The following is a 23,886-nucleotide window of genomic DNA, read 5'->3' as shown; positions in this document are numbered from 1 at the left end:
AAACAAACAAATTTACATGCAAGTTACTATCTCCAAAACTAATGCAGATATTGAATTGAAACTTCACATGTGTCTTCGGGATTATAACACTAGCTGATAGCATCAAGTCCCATAACTCTGACCTGCATTTTGGCCAAATTATGCCCCTTTTGGACTTAGAAAATCCTGGTTAAGGTTTTGCATTCAAGTACATACAGGTATTACTTAAAGGCATATATATTTGAAACTTATTTTTTCTTTTTCTAGATCAGTTACCAACCTCACTGGGTCAAGTCCCATAACTCTTGACATGTATTTTAGGCAAATTATGCCCCCTTTTTGACTTAGAAAATTCTGGTTAAAGGTTTGCGTGCAAGTTACTATCTGCAGAACAAATGCAGATATTAAATTGAAACTTCACATGACTGTGCCTTCAGGGTTATTTCACCAAGCCCCATAACTCTGACATGCATTTTAGTCAGATTATGTCCCCTTTTGAACATAAAACTTCTGGTTAAAGTGTTGCATGCAAGTTACTATCTCCAAAACTAATGCAGATACTGGATTGAAACTCTATAGATATTTTAACATTTAGGGTAAAATTTTCCTGTTTCTGGGACAATAATTCGAATAGTCGAGCATTGGCTGTCTTACGGACAGCTCTTGTTTTTAGCTCGACTTTTCGAAGAAAATGTAGAGCTGTTGCACTCGCTCCGGCGTCGCCGTTGGTTAAAGTTTTTGATGAAGTCAAATATCTCTGTTACTATCAAAGCTATTGACTTGAAACTTAAAGTAGTTATTTACTATCAAAGTCTACACCAGGGGAAACAATCCCCATAACTCTGGTTTGAATTTTGACAGAATTATGCCCCTTTTTAACTTAGATTTTTTTGTTAAATTTTTTGATAAAGTCAAATATCTCTGTTACTATTAAAGCTTTTGACTTGAAACTCAAAATAGTTATTTACTATCGAAGTCTACACCAGGAGACACAATTCTCATAACTATAATTTGAATTTCAACAGAATTATGCCCCTTTTTAACATGGATTTTTTTTTTTACTGGCAAAGCTCAAATTCAGAGTCAAGTACTGAGAAAAGTCGAGCGCGCTGTCTTACGGACAGCTCTGGTTTAAAATATGACATTTATAACATTTTAAAAGAGTGGTGACTATTTACTAGCTCATGACTAGTTATGGGTTGAATTTTTTTTTATGTTTCCAAATAGGTTGGCTGTTGAGTATTTCATAAAATCATAGTGATGCAAAAAATAGTCAGTTTATGTAGTTCTTGTGCCCCCAAAAAAATTTGGGGGGGCAGGGTGTTTGCCCTTGTCCGTCCGTCCATATGTCTAAATGTGTCTTGCATATCTCAATATCTCAAAAAGAATTTGACTTAGAGCCACCAAACCTCCCAGGATTGTTATTCAGCATGTGATATTATGCACCTGATGTTTTGATTGATATCACACACAGCCAGACCGGAGTAACTGTTATGTCCATTGACTTATTCAAAAATATGCATAAAAAGCGTCTAAAACTTTGTGTCACATGTATCTCACAAAGTGTTTGACCTAGGAGTATGAAAAATTATAGGTATATTATTAGCATGTGGAGTACACCTGGGGCTTTGTTAGAGATTTCATTTAGCCAGACCAGAATTAAGGCCCTTGAAATGGTGAAAAATGTGCATAAAAGGGCATAAAAATTTGTGTCACAAATATCTTGATAGGTATTTGACCTCAGGTCATGAAACATAATAGAAATATCATTCAGATTGTGAAGCTGCACTTTGGGTTTCATTTGGGAGTTCTGTCATTCAGACCAGAGTTATGGCCCTTGATTAAGTAAAAGATATACCTAAAGGGCATACAAGTTTGTGTCGTATGTGGCACAAAATGTATTTGACTTAGAGTCATAAAGCATTAAGGGATTGCTATATAGGATGTAAAGTTGTGCACCTGGTGTTCTGTTTGGGATTTCACTCAGAAAGACCAGAGTTATGGTCCTTGACTTAGTGAAAAATACACATGAAGTTCTTATTATAAAAGTTTTTGCTGCATATATCTTAGAAAATATATCACCTAGAGTCATATAACAATGTAGGAATATTATTCAGCATGTGAATTTGTGCACTTGAGTTTGTTTTTCTTAACTCAGTTTGCAAGACTAGAGTTATGGCACTTGACTTAGTAAAAAATTGTATTAAGGGCATAAGCGTTTGTGTCCCTTGTATGTACTTGACCAAGAGTCATAAAACATTAAAGGATTTTTAAATAGCATGTGAAGTTGTGCTTCTGGTGATCTGTTTTGAATTTCACTCAACTAGACCAGACTTATGGTCCTTGACTTAGTGAAAAAAACAATAACATAAAGTGCTTAAAAAAAGTTTGTGTTACATATATCATAAAAGTATTTCACCTAGAGTCATGAAACCATGTACAGTACAGGAAGTGGGGACAACAGTTACTGTGTCCTGTGGACACACATCAAGTAATAGCTAAGTTTTATCTAGGTTACTAGCTCTTTGTCTTTTGTGCCAGTTCATATTTGGTAATGCAGTGTTAGAACAGCTGACAAAAAATCTGTTATTTTCTACACTAGACTAGAATTATAAATTTGGACTGCTGAAAAGTCAGAGCTGGAGTACTTCTTTTTCCAACAACCATTTAGCTTTTATTTTACCAAGAAGACTTAATTGCATTAAAAACAGATGTTTTCTTAGCTATTTTTTTCCAATTTTTTAAATCTCTGCATGAAATTATATTTACATTGTCTGCTTTTGTTTTAATGGTTACAATGATTTCATCCTTGGGAGATGAGTTCAATAAAGAGGTAGAAATTATTTGTCACACTTTATTTATTACAGACCTCCAGTGACTGAAGATGAGAAATACTACAGGAAACAGCCACTGAGTACAAAGGAAGTGTTTAAAGAACTCATTTCCCAGAGACTGGCTCAGGTACAGTACTGTAACAGCAGTAATGATGTTAAACCTTTCGTGGTCTCCTTGGCTCAGTGGATATAGTTGTCCTACTTTGACTTTTTTTGCCCCTGACACCTGTTGGTTCACAACCCAACTCATGATGTACAGTTTATTTTTAAGATGCTATCTACGTGGTCTGCAGAAGTTTGGAGGTTCTATTTAGATGCCCTGCTATGCCAGTAATAAGTCCTAGATCAACAGTTGGAGTTTTTTTTCTACCTTGAAACTTAAAGTTACTTAAAAATTCCCAACAAAATTGACTTTTAAGCTATCGTCTGACTTCTGATTCACTCATCTCTTATACTAACAAACTTTATTTTTAGCTCGACTATTCGAAGAATAAGTAGAGCTATCCTACTCACCACGGTGTCGGCGTCACACCTTGGTTAAGTTTTTCGTACCAGTCCACATTTTGACAAAGTCTTTTGAGATAAAGCTTTGAAACTTTCAACACTTGTTTACCATCATCATGGCCAGTTATAGGCAAGAGCACGTAACTCCATCAAGGATTTTGGCTGAATTATGGCCCCTTTTGACTTAGAAATCATGGTTAAGTTTTTCGTACAGTTCATATTTTGACAAAGTATTTTAAGATAAAGCTTTGAAACTTTCAACACTGTTTACCATCATCATGGCCAGTTATAGGCAAGGACATAAACTCCATCAAGCATTTTGCTGAATTTATGGCCCTTTTGACTTAGAAATCATGGTTAAGTTTACGTACAGATCATATTTTGAAAATCTTATTGAGATAAAACTTTGTACTTTCAAACTTGTTTTCTAACATCATTTGGCAGTTATAGGCAATGATTATATTACTCTAAGGGATTTGGGCTGATTTATGGCCCTTTCGACTTGAAATCTTGGTTAATATTAAGTATTTTAGTTCATATTTGACAAAGTCTTTTAGTAAAAAGCTTGAACTAATTCAACAAGTTGTTTACATAACCATGTCAGTTATAGGCAGGAGACATACTATCGGGGAATTTGGCTGAATTATAGCCCCTTCGACTAGACATCTTGGTTATATTTTCGTACCAGTTCATTTATTTTGTGCAAATCTTTTGAGATAAAGCTTGAAACTTTAACACCTGATTACCATCACATTGTGACGTTAATAGCAGGTAGTACTTAACTTCACAAGCATTTTGCTTGTATTATGGCCTTTTGACTTAAAAATCTAGTGTTTTTAATGTTTTTTCGTACAGTTTATATATTTTTGTAAGTGTTTGAATATGGCTTTAACTTTTATCACTTGTTTAGTATACAAGTTCTCATCTGTAGGAAAGAGAAATAATCTGTCATCTATTTTGGTGAATTCATGGCCCTTGTTGGACTTGGAAATTAGTCTGTTTTATAAAGTCCATTGTTTTGCAACTATTGAACCATATGGCTTTTAAACTTTGAGTCTCTTGTTTATCATTTATGATTTCCATCTGTAGCAATGTGTACACTAACCATTTGATCTGATTATGGCCGTTTTTGACTTTGAATTATGGCTCAATATATTGCCATTTAGTGCAATGACTTGTCGAAATATAGTAATCAGATCATTGTTGTCTATCTTTTATTACTTTGTCTAAATTCTTGAAATATTTGACCCCAATTTTTAAATCAATCTTCTATTAGTCAGCGCTTGTCATACAAACTTTTTTCAAGAGCTGAACTTAATTTACCATGTTTATCCTTGTGAATTATTCTACAGGTTTCCTAGGGAAGTAAAACAAAAACTAGGTTCTTTGCAGATTTTTTAATTGAATTAATTTTACTTGCAAGGAAAATTCATTGTGTAAAATTAAAACCAATGAAAAGTTTTAAAAATATATATACAGGTATGTTTTTTTTATTGAATTTTTTTAGCTATCAGCAGCATAAAATAACCCCTTACGATCAAGGATCTGTTACTTGGCATTTGTGAAAATTGTTGACAATTTAATAACAAATACATGGTATGGAATAATCTCACTGTCCTGGATCACATAGCCTTGGTATTCCGCAGTTTAAAGGCTTTGTTGGCACAAGTTAAAATAGAAAAAAAATCATTGGTACTTATCAGTTATCAGTTAAATTTGAAAACCCTTCCATTATCTTTCAGGGTTTTCAGTTGATTACAATGCTGAAACCAAGTAGTGGTCCACAAATACTGGGAAGCACCCAGGCTAATCCAAGGTATATCTTGGGCTCAAGCCCACAAATTTCCCACATGTCTGGTCTCATCCGAGCCAGACCCCGGGAGGAGCAGGATGTAAGTATTATTCTTAATCAGATAATGCCCCTAGAAAATCTAGAAAAGCAGCCTGGAACCAGTCTAGTGAATCAGACATGATCAGTCTCATCTGAGCCAAACCATTATTAATGGTAGATTTTGAAACCGATCTGGCAAATCATGTATATATTTTGGGCTCAAGCCTTAAAGTTTTCTGCTAGGTAATTAAAAACATCACATCATGATTATTTCAATATAATATGATTTCTGTGTGATCTCTTGTAATCAAATTAGCCAATTATTTAAAGTCACCAAAAAATCCCAAAATTTACAATGTGTGAAGTTTAAGAAAAAACAGACTATTTTGTTTTGGAACAGGAGGAGGTGTACCTTAGTATAGGAAGGATCTTCCACAAGTTGACGTTGTCTGGACCTACAATCACTGTGACTAGATATAGACCAAGGTTTGTGAAAGAAAACAAAATTCAGTTAAGGTCATAATGAATTAATTGTTCAGTTGTCACTCCTGCCAACCTATGTTATGACGCCGGTGTTTGTCTGTCCGCCCGTTAACAATTTTGTGTCCGCTCTGTAACTTGAACCCATTGAAGGATTTCAAAGAAACTTGACAAAAATGTTCACCACATTGAGACGACGTGCAGAGCGCATGTTCTGGATGGCTTGCTTCAAGGTCAAAGTCACACTTAGGGGTGACTTTATTTCATGTCAGCTCTATAACTCTTGAACTGCTTGAAGGATTTTAAAGAAATTTGGCACAAATGTTCACCACATCAAGACAAGGTGCAGAGCACATGTTTCAGATGTTCTCTTCAAGGTCAAGGTCACATTTAGATGTCAAAGGTCATACCTGAACCCCTTGAAAGATTTCAAAGAAGGTTGACACAGATGTTCAACACATCAAGACAATGTGCAGAGCACATGTTCTGGATGGCACACTTCAAGGTCAAGGTCACACTTAGGGGTCAAAAGTCATATGACTATGTTTCGTGTCCGCTCTGTAACTCCTGAACTGCTTGATGGATTTTAAAGAAACTTGGCACAAATGTTCACCACATCAAGACGATGCACAGAGCACATGTTCTGGATGACTCTCTTCAAGGTCAGGGTCACACTTAGGGGTCAAAGGTCATACCTTCCGGCGTATATTCCTCCGCATTGCGGTGCTCTTGTTCATGCTGCCTTGATCCTTTTTATTTTGCCCCTGCCTTTTAAAATATAGTGTATATAATGTTACCCTGTGTGTGTGTGTGTCCAGGTGTGTGTTTGTTTTTGTGCGCACAAAATGTGTTCAGCAAGTGACTGGTGTGTATTGTTGGATTTTGAAATAACATTTAATTGATAACTACCATAACAAGACTTGTCAAGTGTAAGACCCAGATTGTTATCTTAAAGGTCAAGGTCATACTATGAGGTTATTTTTCATATTCAGGTAATTTGGCACAAACATTCACCCTAATAAGAAGGCATATCATATTCAAGACCATACCCTAACCTTAAAGGTCAAGGTCACTGAGGTCATAGATTATACATCATTTGTTTCCAGTCTGTATCTTTAATATGAATTGATGGATATCCAGGTAACTTGGCACAAACTTGCAACATAACTTGACAATTTGTTGACAAACCTTTAGCTACAAGGTCAAGGTCACCCTTAGAGGTTAAAGAAACATACCAAAGCATTAGTTATTGTCAGTATTGTGCGTCTTCACCAGTAAACAAATCGATAATGACATGTAGTATTTGCCAACAGAGTAGTCATTGCCAGTTATCTCCCTTAGATTGAATTATCGGCGGATGTCATTAAAGATTGGTGCTTATATTTAGCGATGTTTAGAATTGGCATATTCGTTGTTGACCACCAATATAGCCAAAATTAAACCACCGGCAATAAATCTACATATACAGTAAGTTTTAACATTGAAAAAACAGAAATATTTCAGTGATAATGAGCAATGACATCAAATATTTGAAAAATTGTAAGATGCTAAAAACTGACATCGCACAATAATACTGTCATGTTCTCTTTCAGACATCCCAATTCACAGATGTGTTACAGCTACAAGTACAGATTTCAGGCCCCTGATTCTTTCCACTACGATATTTCCTGGAGTGAGTTCAGAAACGAGAAACTAGAAAACTACAACTGGAACTATTTAGATCAGTACATCTGTACTAGAGGAGAGGGAGACTTTGGTCTTATGGATGTATGTTATTATTATTCCTCTGAAAGTGAATTTTAGGGGTTATGTAGGAGTAATCTGATAGTCAGTTAGTTAGTCGGATGGCCTGTCAATCCATTACCCAGACTTTGTGGTGCAAACTACTTTTACATTTTCATTGAGAATCAAATGAAACTCCATTCCATGATTAACATGAAGTATATATAATTATGTGGGGCATCCTTTTTTCAAACTTGGTACAGGAATTGCAGAGTTATGCATTCTTTGACTGAAACATAATGTGTACTCTGGCATAATTGTCCCTTGGGAGTTTGTGACTTAAACTAATTCCATTCCTTTAAAAGGGGTTAAGAAACTTAACACATATGATCACAATAAAGAAAAGATGTTTGTTACATATGTTTTCAGGGGTTGACAAAGGTTGGGGGTACCCATAACCGCATTTCCATTAAATTTTGTGGGAAGATAGAGATACTTTAACATTTAGGTTAATTTTCCTGATTCGAAAAGTCGAGCATTGGCTGTCTTATGGACAGCTCTTGTTAGCTCACCTGAGCACAAAAAAGGAAAGGAGAGTTATCCTTGTCACCTTATGACTGTTGACTGTTAACACTCTAGAGGTCTCAATTTGGTTCAGTCTAAATGAAACTTGGTCAAAATGTTTGTGTCAGTCTGGGATGAGTTCTTTTCTTGGTCATCTGGTGTCAAATACTAGAGGCCTACAAAAACTCTAGAGGCCACATTTTCTATCTTAACTTCATAAAATTTTTGAAAAGTTTTGTCTCAGTAAAATCTAGGTCAAGTATAAAACTGGGTATTCTGAGGTCAAAAACTAGGTGACTAGGTCAGATGATAGAAGAAGAGGTTTGGACTTTCTAGTCAGTGAAGAGAAATGAGCTGCAATTAATGTTTGATTTGTTGTACTGTTTTAAACTGTATAATACTTAGATCAAGAATGTATGCTAATCACTTTAGTCTCCTCTTATTTTACAGTCTCTAAAGTTCTGGAGAAGCAGATTCTTCATATTACCCTGTTCCAACCAAGCTACAAAGAAGATTATTGATGGATCTCAAAGGTAAGTTCTAATAACTTTACTTGGACATTCTGGAATAGGCAATACCAGCTTATAGTTTTGCCGGACAGAGTAGATTTCACATTTTTGCCATTCTTGTAATAGTTTGAATACGCCACATAAAAAAGGAGAAGTGGATTAAGGTAGCTGACTTGCAGGACATTTTTCTACAAGTGACAACAGGTGTCTGACATTGTGTTAAATAGTCGTAAATAATTGCTCTTGGAAAGTTGTCATATGATTTGAAGCCCTATACAACAATATGTTGTGTATTTTAGTAGTATCATAATGGCAATTTTTTAAGTGCCATTTTGTAGCTGTTAAAACTTAGTCTATGTGTGGTCAAACTTTCTGATCTGTTCAGCTCGTGGAGTCTGTTCAGATTTATTAATTTCCCGCCACAAGTGGTGGGGGGTTATAGGAATGGTCTCCGTTCAAGGTCAAGGTCACAACTTAGGGTGAAAGGTTTGAGCCTTCTGTTTGTGTCCGCTCTATATCTCCTAAACCCCTTGAAGGATTTTCATCAAACTTGGGTCAAATGATCACATCATCAAGGCGATGTGCAGAACTTATGAGTCAGCCATGCCGGCTCAAGGTCAAGGTCACAACTGAAGGTCAAAGGTTTGAGCCTTCCATTTTGTGTCTGCTCTGTATCTCCTAATTTCCTTGAAGGATTCATATGAAACTTGGGTCAAATGATGACCTCATCAAGGCGATGTGCAGAACTCATGAGTCAGCCATGTCAGCTCAAGGTCAAGGTCACAACTCAAGGTCAAAGGTTTTAGCCTTCCATTTAGTGTCTGCTCTCTATCTCCCAAACCCCTTGAAGGAATTTGATAAAACTTGGGTCAAATGATCACCTAAACAAAACAGTGTGCAGAACTTATGAGACAGCCATGCCGGCTCAAGGTCAAGGTCATTGCTTAGGATCAAAGGTTTGAGCCTTCCTTTTTGTGTGCACTCTGTATCTCCTAAACCCCTTGAAGGATTTTCATCAAACTTGGGTCAAATGATCACCTCATCAAGAACTCATGAGTCGGCCATGTCAACTCAAAGTCAAGGTCACAACTCAAGGTCAAAGGTTAGAGCTCTGTATCTCCTAAACCCCTTGAAGGATTTTCATGAAACTTGGGTCAAATGATCACCTCATTAAGACGTGCAGAATTCATGAGTCAGCCATGTCAGTTCAAGGTCAAGGGTTTACCCTTTCACTATCCATAGCAGTGGTGGGGGATTTAGCTGTCTTTCAGACTGCCTTGTTAGAATTTGGGTTAAGCTGGTGTTAGAGGGCATGAGGGGTGTTTCATATTTCATTACCTCTCATGAATAGACTCAGTCAGACCGAACTTTGCTCTTAATGTATCTGCTTAAAGATGTTATTGAAATGTTTGAGGATAGAAACTTGAGTCAAGGAATTGTTCTGAAATTATTACTGATAATTCTGTTTACTTAAGAAATAATAAATCTGTTCCTATATTTTATCAGTTAATAAAATATGGGCAGGAGTTTGGATGCGTAATAATTAAATCACGAGTGCTTAGCACGAGAGATTTAATTATTCGCATCCAAATGACTGCCCATGTTTTATTAATTGATAAAATTATTGGAACATATTTATTATTTCGATTCTAACAACGCAAATAATTTGCATTTTACAGTACTACATTTTCAGCGTAATACGTCATTCGGGTCATATGCTGTTACAATTTACCCCCTATGGTTAGAAAGTGTTGCATAGCCAATGGAACGTATAGATATGTGTTTCTTTTTTATCAGAATTTTGAGAAGTGTTCATAAATTAGTAATCTAACAGCTCGCAAACTAATTATGAACAGAAGCATCAAATTAGGCTAGTTGACCCTGTGTTACGAGTGACGAGCTTAACTTTTATATGACGTCACATCATTATGACGTCATACTTTATGTCATACATTTATGACGTCACCGCTGAATCATAATTAAGCTAGTTGAATTCGCTCGTAAAGATCAGAACGTGTTTTACGGACCTACACATAACTCAGTATGACTTTTTATTATATTTATGTTTTTGAAATGCTGTTTTCAACCGTTAGACCCTGAAATAATTCGTATGTAATGGAACTGAAGTAGAATCTCTTATGTTACAATCATAGGGGGTGAAATGTAACAGCCAACCATATTTTATTGTAGGTTCATGTATAGGCGATTTTGCTATATGTTTATATAGCAATTGCTGCGGATCGTGTTAGAATGAATGATAAAATATGGATAATAAAGTTTGTGTTTTAGGTGTGATATATATGAAGACAAAACTGCTGTAGAGTTAAAACAATTGGTGACTGGATTTACGCGATATCTTGAAACTCTCAACAAGATGAAGAGAACAGCTGTGACAAGAAAAACAAGTTGTTTGGTGAGTATAAATTTTCCAGTTGTACATGTTATATTTACATTATAGTTGAACAGCATATGGCAGGCTTTACACATTGTCTTGTAGCATTGGATAAAATGAAGAGAACTGAATGTAATATGACTTCAACTTGGCCAATGAGAGCAGTTTATCTGTAAATATTGTAAATTATGAAAATAATGATTTTTGCTTTCACGTTATTGACCTTTAAGTCTACATAGAGAATCTTGTTCAGAATTCATTTCCAAAAGAGCCTGCAGGGTTTCACAGAAATTTCAGTGAATGCTTCACTAATAATAGATGTGCATATTATCATTACTTCCTGACTTGATGAGTTTTCACATAGCTTTGCTACATAAAGTATATCGTAGCACCATTTGTTTTTTCCTTTCCTGGAGGGGCCTCCTTGGCCGAGTGGTTAAGGTCACTGACTTCAAATCACTTGCCCCTCATCGATGTGGGTTTGAGCCTCACTCGGGGCGTTGAATTCTTCATGTGAGGAAGCCATCCAGCTGGCTTACGGAAGGTCGGTGGTTCAACCCAGGTGCCCGCTCGTAATGAAATAATGCATGGAGGGGCACCTGGGGTCTTTCTCCACCATTAAAGCTGGAAAGTCGCCACATGACCTATCATGTGTTGATGAGACGTTAAATCCAACAAAAAAAAAAAAAATTTTCCTTTTTTGGAGCACAACTCCATAACTGCTTAAGAGATTACAATGTAACTTGGAGTGTTCATAGATATCATTAGAAGTATTGCAGTGCAGAAGAACCAGAGATAAATTGTCTGCCTGTTTGGACTTAATAATCCCCTACTGTAGGCAAAGAGATATAGAATTTGCATTGTCCATCCTGCCGTCCGTCTTATCTGTCCATCTGTATGTGTTTCTGTGCATCCATCTGTCTGAAATTGAAAATGCATATAGTTTAAAAAAAAGTATAGTTAGAATCACCAAACCTCACATGATTATTAATTAGTACATGACCATTGCTCATGTGTGTTGTTATCCCCCTTGACCTAGTAAAAGCAGACTTTTTCTCCTTGATTACATAAAAAATAGGAATTTTTACTGTGTCTGAATAACCTATTGACAGATTTTTATGAAACTTAAGACAAATATAGGTCACTATAGGGCAGTTGTCTGGATATCTTAACTAACTTTAGAGTTATTGTGTTGAATTGGGGGGGGGGGGGGGGGGGGGGAAATATTGAAATTTTATAATATTCTCATTTTAAGTGGATATTTAACTTTATCTCACTGCCTTGAATGATTTAAAAAATAAAGCAGACAGAAGAGTAACATTATATCAATGACTTTTGCCTTAAAATGCATGATTTAGGCTTGTTTAGTGAAAAGAATATTCATGATTTCTGATTGTTAATTGAAACTTGCAGTCACTTTAAATTACAGTAAAAGGAAGCACAGAGCATAGGACATATATCTATGTCCCAAGTTCTTGCATGGTACTTTTCTAGAACATGCTACATGCACTATAATGGCTTGAAAAAGCATTATCGGGGAGCATCCATCTGTTTTAAGGATTTCATTGTTTCATCATTCATCAGTACTTTATTGAACATTTCAGCATAAAGAATTCCTTGATGAGAATCCCCAAGGAATACCTCAGCCAGATACAAGGTAAAGATTTTTTTCTGGAAGTGTTTTGAAGTGTATGCATGAACACAGTGTTTTCCTATGTTGTTTAATCACAATGTAATCAGGAAATTTTCACATGTTGCTTGACCTTTCTTAAAGGTAAAAGAAAAAATGATTTCACTCCAGTTTTTAGTATTTCAATAATGTAGTGGAGATCAGTTAATTTTAATTAGTGTCAATGGAATGTGTACCAATACTAACATCCTTCACAAGGGATTGACAACTTATAGATATAATCAGTGGTGGAAGTCACATTGTCAGTCTTTTTGTTTTCTTTCAGATTGTTACAGAGAACATTTCTCTGACAAGGGATCTAACTTGTGACCTTTCAAGTCAGTAATTTTGTCTACTTCTTACTGAACACAACCATTGATCTACTTTATAAGTGAAGAAAGTACAGTTTTTTTTATACAGAAACAATGTTGATTGATAATATATCATAATGATTCCATCATGTATTTAGTTTTTTGTTTGTTTGTTTTTTTCAGACCAGAGTCGGAAATACTGACAGTAAATTCACCTTCAGAGAAGATTGTAAAATGGATGTTGGATCCTGGGTAAGTTTAGTACAGATAGAAGGTTACGAAAAGTAGTGTACTTCACTCTTCTTTGCTCTGTCATTTTAAAAGGTTACTTTAGAATGAGAGATTTGGGAATGGTTTGTTTTAAGATTCCATATTTTTGTGACCTTGCACACTTGGCATTCTTCTTGAGAATCTTAGCATTTATTACAGACTTATGACCCTTGAAATAGCTAAAATAGTGAATTTTTTTGAGTTTTGATGCTCATAGCTCAAGAAGTATGTGGTATAGAATAATGAATCCTTTTCATACTTTTTTTGAGGCTATACCCAATTAAGACTGCAAACATTTGAATTATTTCACTTATTTGTGACAAATGTACCAGTGGGAAGGGGGGAGGGGGGCACACCCTGTGTCCTACAGACAAATTCTAGTTTTTTTCTAATCCATGTTTTCAAAAATGTAGTTGTTTGAGCGTGCAAGTTGATAGCATCAATAAAGAAGAAAATTATAATGATGAAACTTGCTTTTTAGGTAGCATAAGTGGAGATGACAATTCCACTCAAGATCAAGGTCACAGTTATTAAATACAGAAGAATGATTTCTGCTCAATGTTTTTAGTTTGGATATATCTGTTGTCACCAAACTTGGTTTATAGATAGCTTCTATTGAGACCAAGGTTTGGATTGTATTTGGGGCCAGTTTATTCAAGGTCCTATTCACTGTTATGAAAAATAGAGAAATTGTTTCCATTCAAAAACTTTAGAAGGTAAATGAGATATACTGGTGAAACAGTGTTAGTGGGCATAATATCTCGCCCTTGTTTTATACAAAGCTGGATTTTTGTAAGTCTGTCTGGAGTAATGGCCCTTGGTTTACTCACTTTGTGACTCCACTCCAAATTGAGCAGTTCATTCCCTGTGTTCACCAAACTGGATCACAATGTTTATGGTTTATTGGCATTATTGTCAACCAAGTTTGAAAACAATCCGAGTTGTCCCAGTGGCTCTGGAGCTATAGCCCTTGAAGTATGTAAAATTGCAAAAATATACACTCTAACTTGTTTAGTTCTTATGTGTTGTTCACCAAAGCACCAATCTTGATCATAATGTTTTTAGATAAGCTTAATAACCAGCCAGGTAGTCCCTGTCAGTCTTGCATTATGGCCCTTGAATAACTTGAAAATTTCAAAATTTGTCAGTGTTTGCTTAATATCTTATGCAGTTCTTATTTAGTATTTACCATAATTAAGCAGTATATTTATGGGCTTACAGTTGTAGCCAGGTTTAATAACCAGCTGTATAGTCTTTGTAACTCTGGAGTTATGGCTGTTGAGTTAGTCAGAAGTGGCAACATTTACAACTAGTCTGCTGTATAAGTAGATTCCCAGCATTATAATAGATTTCCCAGTTCTTGGTGACTCTTATATGTAGTTTATTTTGTGATGCCGATTCATCATAGATAAAATATCTGTTACTTTCAGGTGTGGTATTCCAATGTTACCAAAGCAACATGGTTTACCGACCCAGTGTTTTATCTCCGCGGAGATAGTAGACTGGTGCTATTACCATGTAAAAGGTGTTAAAGGTGTGAAAACAGCCATGGATATGCTTCAGGTAACACAACTGTAAAATAAGTGCCTGAAATTCATATGGTATTGTAATGCAGGAATGGTTCAGTTAAAAAGCACATCACTTGCCAGTGAACACTGCTGGTTTGCAATGATGGTATTGTTTCAGTGTTGAAGCCATGCAGCTGGTTTAGGGCAAGTTTGATTACTCTACAGAATTGCCTACCTGAATAATGTACAGAGGGCTACAAGTTAAATCAGCTTACAGAATATCAGTTTTAAGCTCATCTCAGGCAAAGGTTGCAAATGGACTGTTTGTACAGTGTTTTCATTAGTCATCTTCTTGTCATTTCACAACAAACATTCTCAGTAGCATCGGTTAATAAAGCTCACTTTAATTTAAGATTTTGGATTTCATAGTAAAATTATTGTAACCTTTAGGGTTCGGTTCTTATGAGTTTTTATAGACCAGGTAGAATTGACGACCTCTGGCTGTCCGTCACTTTTCTAAAGTTGATAAAACTTCATACTAGAACTACTTTATTTGGACTGGATAGCTAACTCGGGAAATGATAACTTGAAAAAAAAAGACTTAAGAATCTTGATATTGGAATTTACATGCTTTGATGGCTTGCATCTTTAATTGAGATCGTATTATGTTGTTAACATTTCAGAGAGTTTATGATGATGGATATATAATCCATGCCTCTGGAAGCCCAGGTCATAAGATGATCTATGGATTCTACCTGTATACATTTGTATCAAAGGACAAATCTAAAGAAGGTAAAACTGTCTGCCTTTATGGTTTTAATTGTGTATTTTTGTACTCCTCAAACAACGAAGTTGTAAGGGGGGTTATACTGGTTTCAGGTTGTCTGTCTGCCCGTCTGTCTGTAGGCACAATCTTGTGCACACAAACTCTCCTCATCCCCTTGACACAGTTAAAAGAAACTTCACACAAGTGATCAGTAACAGCAGTAATTGTGCATGGTACATGTTAGGTTCTTTCAGAAAAAAAAAATTGCAGAGTTACAGGACTTTGATTTTGCAATCTTGTGCACACCTAATCTCCTGAACCCATGCACACAATTTAATGAAACCTAACACAACCAACCCTTATTATGCATGGTTCATGTTACGTTCTTTTAGATAAATATTCTGCAGAGTTATGGGACTTTGTTTTTGTTAATATACTGTATACATACAGTCTGCATAATTATGCAATCTTGTGTGCACCTAATCTCCTGAACCCATGCACACAATTTAATGAAACTTCACGCAAGGGATCATTACCAACCCTAGTTGTGCATGGTTCATGTTACATTCTTTTAGATAAATATTCTGCAGAGTTATGGGACTTTGTTTTTGTTACTATGCTATATACATAGAGTCTGCATATGCAATCTTGTGTGCGCCTAATCTCCTGAACCCATGCACACAATTTAATGAAACTTCACGCAAGTGATCATTACCAACCCTAGTTGTGCATGGTTCATGTTATGTTCTTTTAGATAAATATTTTGCAGAGTTATGGGACTTTGTTTTTTGTTAATATACTATATACATACAGTCTGCATAATTATGCAGTCTTGTGCGCCCCTAATCTCCTGAATCCTTGCACACAATTTAATGAAACTTCACACAAGTGATCATTACCAACCCTAGTTGTGCATGGTGCATGTTACATTCTTTTAGATAAATATTCCGCAGAGTTATGGGACTTTGTTTTTGTTACTATGCTATATACATAGAGTCTGCATATGCAATCTTGTGTGCGCCTAATCTCCTGAACCATTGCACACAATTTAATGAAACTTCACACAAGTGATCAGTACCAACCTTACTTGTGCATGATGCATGTTAGATTCTTCCAGAAAAATATTCTGCAGAGTTATGAAACTTTGTTTTTATGCCCCCGAAGGGAGGCATATAGTTTTTGAACCTTCTGTCGGTCTGTCAGTCTGTCTGTCGGTCTGTCAGTCTGTCCGCAATTTTCGTGTCCGGTCCATATCTTTGTCATCGATGGATGGATTTTCAAATAACTTGGCATGAATGTGTACCACAGTAAGACGACGTGTCGCGCGCAAGACCCAGGTCCGTAGCTCAAAGGTCAAGGTCACACTTAGACGTTAAAGGTCATTTTTCATGATAGTGCATTCGTGTCCGGTCCATATCTTTGTCATCCATGGATGGATTTTCAAATAACTTGGCATGAATGTGTACCACAGTAAGATGACGTGTCGCGCGCAAGACCCAGGTCCGTAGCTCAAAGGTCAAGGTCACACTTAGACGTTAAAGGTCATTTTTCATGATAGTGCATTCGTGTCCGGTCCATATCTTTGTCATCCATGGATGGATTTTCAAATAACTTGGCATGAATGTGTACCACAGTAAGACGACGTGTCATGCGCAAGACCCAGGTCCGTAGCTCAAAGGTCAAGGTCACACTTAGACGTTAAAGGTCATTTTTCATGATAGTGCATTCGTGTCCGGTCCATATCTTTGTCATCCATGGATGGATTTTCAAATAACTTGGCATGAATGTGTACCACAGTAAGACGACGTGTCATGCGCAAGACCCAGGTCCGTAGCTCAAAGGTCAAGGTCACACTTAGACGTTAAAGGTCATATTTCATGATAGTGCATTGATGGGCGTGTCCGGTCCATATCTTTGTCATTCATGCATGGATTTTGAAATCATTGGGCATGAATGTGTACTACAGTAAGACGACGTGTCGTGCGCAAGACCCAGGTCCGTAGGTCAAAGGTCCTAAACTCTAACATCGGCCATAACTATTCATTCAAAGTGCCATCGGGGGCATGTGTCATCCTATGGAGACAGCTCTTGTTTGTTACTATCTGTATACATAGAGTCTATATACATACAGTCCACGTAATTATGAAATCTTGTGTGCGTCAAATTGCAATGTACTGTATCAGTGCGTATGGGGGTACATTCATCACCTTCAATGACAGCTCTAGTTTGCATTGTTTGTATTTTATGATTTAAGGGTCTTATGTTAAGAATTCACAACTAATATTTGTTACTTATTATATATGGTGTTGGTTAATATTCTCATCTTGTTTGAATTCATAAGACTTAAAATTTGGGAATATTAGCACAAATAATCCATTTACAATAAGTATTGCAAAGAGTGTGTTTCATACTTAAATGCTCGAAACAGGAATGTCTTCAGCATTGATCACAATTTTGAATGTTTTGAGCAGTTTATTAGAAATATGTTAAAGAAAATTTTTCTTCGTTTCTCTTATATTTAGACTTTTTCTATTGCTTAAATGATGTCAGTTGTGGAAAATATAGTCAGTCACGAATTATTGCAGCAGATTAGACCCAGTTTAATAATTAATGAAATATGAATTGGAAAGCCATTTCTGTTATTAAATTCAAATTTTCCTCTGTTGAAATGAAAATTTCATGTTAAAAGAAGTCTCTTTGAAATAGTTTGGTATTCAAATTAATTACTTTTCAAAATGCCTGTTTTGAAATTTTACAGAACAAGAGTTGTTCTACAATCCACTATTCCAAAATGATTGGTGTGAAGTTGCCTTTGTTCCTATACAAGAAGATGTTGATACAACTCTAGTCAAATTCAGCCTTGAGGAAAGTGACAGAAGTCCCCCAATTTTTGATTTCACATCACCACTAAAGGAAGATTGGAGAATTCAGACTGGGTTGAATAAAACCGGTCATACATGGGCTCAGCAGTCAGGTATATATGGTGAAATATGTTAAGTTCTTATGTCTACAAATTTATTTTTATGCACGAAAAATATATAGTTTCCATGTCACAAAAAAAGATTAAACCTAATTTAGATGTTTGTTAAGTCAATGTTGGGATTTAAACAGATTTTTACAAACTATATGATATAATATTTAGGTTAAATCCAAGGTCTAGGTTATCCAGGAATCATTCTAATTAGTCCATTATTAAGAGTATGTCACATACAACGTATACCAGGCTAATGTTTACATGCAGTTGACCCTGCTTCAAGCCTTTGAAATAGTACAGAGCTTCATGTGTGAAACAGTTGTGTCCAGGGTTTGACTAGAATTTACAAGAACTGTCACTGATTTTCAGTGCACTTAGATTTATCACCAGTTTTGAGATAGACTGTATACCTAGTACCCAGACAACCTCCTTTGCACAGAGAGGTAATGTTGAAATAGTATGTAAATCTAGATACATTGAAAATCAGAGTCATTTTACTGGAAACCCTAGTGTATGGTGTGTCACAGGGGAGGTTTCAAAATACTTGGAAAACAGAAATTGGACCAGCTGCATGTAAATATTACCTTGTTAGCAGATTGGCATGGCATTTTTACCTACTTTTGATTAAAATGCTGTGCTGTTGTTTTGTTCGATGCTTCAGCAAGATTCGGATAACTTAGTAACTGCAAGTCAGGTCATTTTAGAATACAAAACTAAAACTGCATTTCAGTAAATCTGCAGTATATGTTAAATAACAGAATATGTTTGTAATGTTTTAGGTCTTCTGTGTGAAGGTAGACTAAAATGGAACTGTTTCCAGTATCTTAATTTCTGTCTTTTTCTATGACTAAAATATAGTACCTTTCCCCTGTTGGTAAAATTCATGTACTATTTTAATGTTTTGAAAAAGTTGCTGACCATTTAAAGAAATGGGATGGGGAGAGAGATATGAATAAAACTAATTGTCACTTTAAATTGAAAGTAAAGGCTGTGCAGCTTTTACGTTTGTAAGATGTTGATCTGTCTTCTTTCAGCATGTTTGCAGAAAAAAAAATGATTATTTGAAATATGTTAAGCATGATGTGAGATGTATATAAAAAGTAATGGTATTGTAGCATATTGTCTGAATATCTTGAGACTTTATAATACTTTATTCCACTTTTCCTATTAGTATAGACTCTTGCCTTAATTTTAATGAAAATTGTTTGAAAATAAAAGAAAAAAAGAAAGGAATTTCCTGGATTGAAATTTGGAGATTGTGTGAGTTTAAGCTTTCATTTTTCTCCGCACAAAAAAGTGGCATGTAGGGACAGTTAGATATGCAAAATTGGTTGAGTGTTTGGGAAAAAAGAAGTAATAAATATAGTTAAGGTAGTTCTGCATGTTTGGATCAAACTTTTTTCTACAATGTAGAATTTGATTAAACTCTGATTTTTCAAAACATTTAGAATATACCTAGATAATTACGCAAATAAAAAGGATAGGGTTGTTGTTGCTTGATTTTTTGTTAGTCTGATATTGAAAAATTGGGACCTCACGCAATATTGTCATAATTGGAGCTCTCTATTGGAAATAGCAAACTTTCATAAACATTTCATGAATAGAAATTTTCCAACATGTAGATTTTAATGAAACTTCACAGTTGTAATAAACATATGTCTATAATGAGTGAGAATAAAATGTATAGGTCCATGTGTTTATTTCTGAGATATTTTGCCATGATTAAAGTGAACCACCTATTTGAAGCTAATTTTAAGACATTAAGTATAGGTTAATAAATGGGAGAGCGGTGCTTTGAGTGATAATGAGCCTGGCAGGTGATAATAGCCGAGGGCTTTAGCCCGAGGGCTATTATTTCTTCAGGGCCAATTATCACTCAATGGCCGTCTCCATGTATTTACCTGTTTATTACATGTTTACTATAAATAGTGAGAATTTTTTTTGTGTCATTTTTATGGGTACTAGCTTGCATCTTCTGGCACATAAATTTCAGTTTTAGTTGTCTATATTTATTTGTTTGAGGTCTATTTACTGTAAGAATCAAATACTGGATAGTTGTAACTTTCTTGCTAATGCATAATTTGAAGGACAAAAAACGTATTTCACGAATGAATACACGATGTTCAGTCAAGATGATTAAATTAAATGGAAATATTCGCTGTTTTAACCTCCTGAAACCCATGAGTCATTTCTGTTTACGGACGTTATTTCCGCCCTAACGCCAGGGTATTATCGATAATGCCCTGGGGCTTATTACGAATGTGATAATGCATGAAGCAGTGCGATAACTGGGAATTGTCAGCACAAATTTGTTACTATTTATAGGTATTCATGTAATATGTGAATTATTTTAACATAGTCAGAGTTTTAAATCATATTTTAAACTTTTAGAAAAGGTAGAAAACTGTTACAATTTATAAATTTATTCAATGGTTGCCATATTCATAAATGATTTGATTTCCTACGCAGAATCCAGCTTTATTCTACGTTTCCGGTATAAAAATCATTTCCGGTTTATCAAATGTGCAAGAACTACCTTAAGAAATGTTTTCTCTGTTGGAATGATTCAGTATTTCTCAGGTCAAGATATAGTGTTAGGCATAATTTTGTTATATCAGTTAATAGTTGCAAGTGGGTGATTATTTTATTTTAATTGGGTAATTATTCATTTTATCACATTTACATTTTTCAAACATTTTAGGGTAATTCTTTTAATTATAGTGATACAAGTAAAGTTCTCTAGAGCAGCTCAGATTTCATACTTGTTCTGTAACACATTTGTATGAAATATAATTATTGTACATATTTATGGATTTACTACACATACATGAGCTCATATTGAAAATTCAACCTCTCTGCTTTCACCAGATGTGTCATAGAACAGTGCTGTATAATGAATTTTAATGTAATGCATGTATGTATGTTTCAGAGGAGCTGGCCATGTCAAATAAAGCTCGGGGTCTGTACTCAGATCTTCTTGTTTATATTCTGCATCTAGTACAGCAATGCTTATCCTTCTGTTCACTATGGTTGTATCTACAGCTCTATCTGATGTTATATAGTCATAATTTGTAAAATTTTGCACCATTAAAGGGTGAAGGGTGAAAGTCTTTGAACACATGTCATGATTCTATTACAAATGTGTCCATATAATTGCGAGCTGGGTATAGTGAAGTTGTTTGTCACCTAATCAAAAACTTTGCCCTTAAAACTCTTAAAATATTGGTTGAACTTTTGAATGTTTTAGTTAGAATTGCTAAAGAAAAATTACAATTCCATGTTTTTATGCCACCGAAGGAGTCGAATATAGTTTTTGAACCGTCTGTCGGTTTCGGTGTCGGTTTTGTCCCGCAATTTTCGTTGTCGGTCCATTATCTTTGTCATCGATGGATGGATTTTTAAATAACCTTGGCATTGAATGTGTACCACAGTAAGACGAAGTGTCGACGCAAGACCAGGTCGTAGCTCAAAGGTCAAGGTACACTTACACGTTTAAAGGGTATTTTCATTATAGTGCATTCGTGTGGTCCATATCTTTGTCATCCATGGATGGATTTTCAAATAACTTGGCTCATGGATGTGTACACAGTAAACGACGTGTCTTGCGCGCAAGTACCAGGTCCGTAGCTCCAAAGGTCAAGGTACAATTACATGTTAAAGGTCATTTTTCATGATAGTGCATTGTGTCGGTCCATATCTTTGTATCCATGGATGGATTTTCAAAGGACTTGGCCATGAATGTGTACCACATGTAAGACGAAGTGTCGCACGCAAGACCAAGGTCCGTAGCTCAAAGGTCAAGTTCACACTTAGACGTTAAAGGTCATATTTCATAATAGTGCATTGATGGGCGTGTCCGGTCCATATCTTTGTCATTCATGCATGGATTTAAATTATTGGCATGAATGTGTACCACAGTAAGAGAGTGTCGCGCACAAGACCCGAGGTCCGTAGGTCAAAGGTCCTTAAACTCTAACATCGCCATAACTATTCATTTCAAATTGCCATCGGGGGCATGTGACATCTATGGAGACATGTCTTGTTATTTGACGTCTAATACAGATAAGGCAGTTGTTTAAGTACAGAATATGCATATCTATATAATTACAAAGTGCAGTTTCAGTATTGGACATTAACTTATACATGTATGTGGGGGGGGGGGAGGGGTATATAGCATTGCTGTTGTCTGTACGTAAGTACATCCATCTGTATGTCCCGAAATCTTGTGTGTCCAACTCCTCCCACACTATTAGCCTGATTTGCTTCAAACTTTGAAAATGTTGGTTAGTTTCACAAAGGGCTTCTTTGGAAGGAACACACTTTTGATGGCAATTTTGTGTGTAGAAGAAGTTCCACAATGTAGATTATAATGAAATTTTTCATACTTGTAGATTTACCTATTTTCAGTCACAAGGTCCTATAAAATGAATCGGTCTACATGCTTGTTTGTCACAATTTGGCAAAATTTAATACCTGTTTTATTAAAAGATAACTGATTATTTCATATCATTATTTCATGTTATATTACATCAACACCTATCTGTTATCAAACTTATTTTTTAGAAAGACAGTAGTACTGACTGTTTAACACGTAAAACTCTGGATTAAATAGATTCTCAGTAACATTTATGCTACCTGTATAATGGCTACCAGGCATTATTCTAGGGACCTCCGTGGCCTAGTGGTTAAGTTTGATGACTTCAAATAACTTGACCCTCACCGATGTTGGTTCGAGCTGGGGACGTTGAATTCTTCATATGAGGAAGCTATCCAACTGGCTTACTGAAGGTGCTTGCTCATAATGAAATAATGCATGGAGGGGCACCTGGGGTCTTCCTCCTCCATGAAATTTGGAAAGTTGCCATATGACCTATAATTGTGTTGGTGCGATGTTAAACTCAAAAAAAAAAAAGATACTATTCTAGGTTTTTTTGGATAAATGGCTTTCAGTCATCACTTCCTGTTAATGAGACATTCCAGTTAAAGCATGCATGAATTGTGCTTAGTTATAGGACATTTTCTAATTTTGGTGGTTGGTGGACTGTCAAATAGCTTGCTTTTTTCTTAACACAGATTTTGAGTGAATCCTTAATAAGTGAATAGAGTGTTTTTAAGCTTAATTTTGACCTGTAAACTGGAGCTCTATCTTGCAATGGCTTTTAGTTTTAAATTAATTCTTTCTCTTGCAACTTTGGAGCAAAACAACTGTTGAATGAGTTTCATTGTAACGTTTTCTAAATTGAAGAAAACATCTCAGGAATTCAGATAGGGCTTGTTATATACAATCATTTTAGTGGTGAATGTGTCACTGTTTGAATTGGACTTATGGTTGATTAATGAAAAAAAAGACATGTTATCATATTTATCTTGTGAAAAAAGCATGATTGTATTGATAATTTATATATGTTTTTTCAGTGGTAAATTAAATTTAAACTGGAAAAAAGGTTGATGTGAACCAATTTTATTTCCAAGTGACCATAGCATGAGTAATTGTAATAAGTTATTGTAGCCATGTCTTATTAGGCTTTAGAGAAAATTGAGTTAATGAAGTTATTATTAGTTCCATGTGACCA

The 23,886-nt window shown here is 35.5% G+C and overlaps 1 protein-coding gene across 1 annotated transcript in view; it reads left to right on the top strand.

The window, feature by feature from the left end:
- Positions 1-23,886, top strand: part of LOC123536678 (GATOR complex protein Iml1-like) — a 126,746-nt gene that overhangs the window by 89,920 nt on the left and 12,940 nt on the right. Inside the window, exons 27-38 of the mRNA XM_053527889.1 lie at positions 2,847-2,940; positions 5,060-5,209; positions 5,549-5,634; positions 7,221-7,395; positions 8,365-8,447; positions 10,713-10,836; positions 12,420-12,472; positions 12,979-13,047; positions 14,496-14,628; positions 15,257-15,365; positions 18,098-18,313; positions 21,243-21,272. Of these exons, the coding sequence (XP_053383864.1) occupies positions 2,847-2,940; positions 5,060-5,209; positions 5,549-5,634; positions 7,221-7,395; positions 8,365-8,447; positions 10,713-10,836; positions 12,420-12,472; positions 12,979-13,047; positions 14,496-14,628; positions 15,257-15,365; positions 18,098-18,313; positions 21,243-21,272 (1,322 nt within the window). The remainder of the gene's footprint in view (positions 1-2,846; positions 2,941-5,059; positions 5,210-5,548; positions 5,635-7,220; positions 7,396-8,364; positions 8,448-10,712; positions 10,837-12,419; positions 12,473-12,978; positions 13,048-14,495; positions 14,629-15,256; positions 15,366-18,097; positions 18,314-21,242; positions 21,273-23,886) is intronic.

Source organism: Mercenaria mercenaria, chromosome 17, assembly GCF_021730395.1.
Source record: "Mercenaria mercenaria strain notata chromosome 17, MADL_Memer_1, whole genome shotgun sequence".
Classification (NCBI taxonomy): domain Eukaryota; kingdom Metazoa; phylum Mollusca; class Bivalvia; order Venerida; family Veneridae; genus Mercenaria; species Mercenaria mercenaria.
The sequence above is the reverse complement of the archived record's forward strand: the minus strand, read 5'-3'. Positions and strand labels throughout refer to the sequence as shown.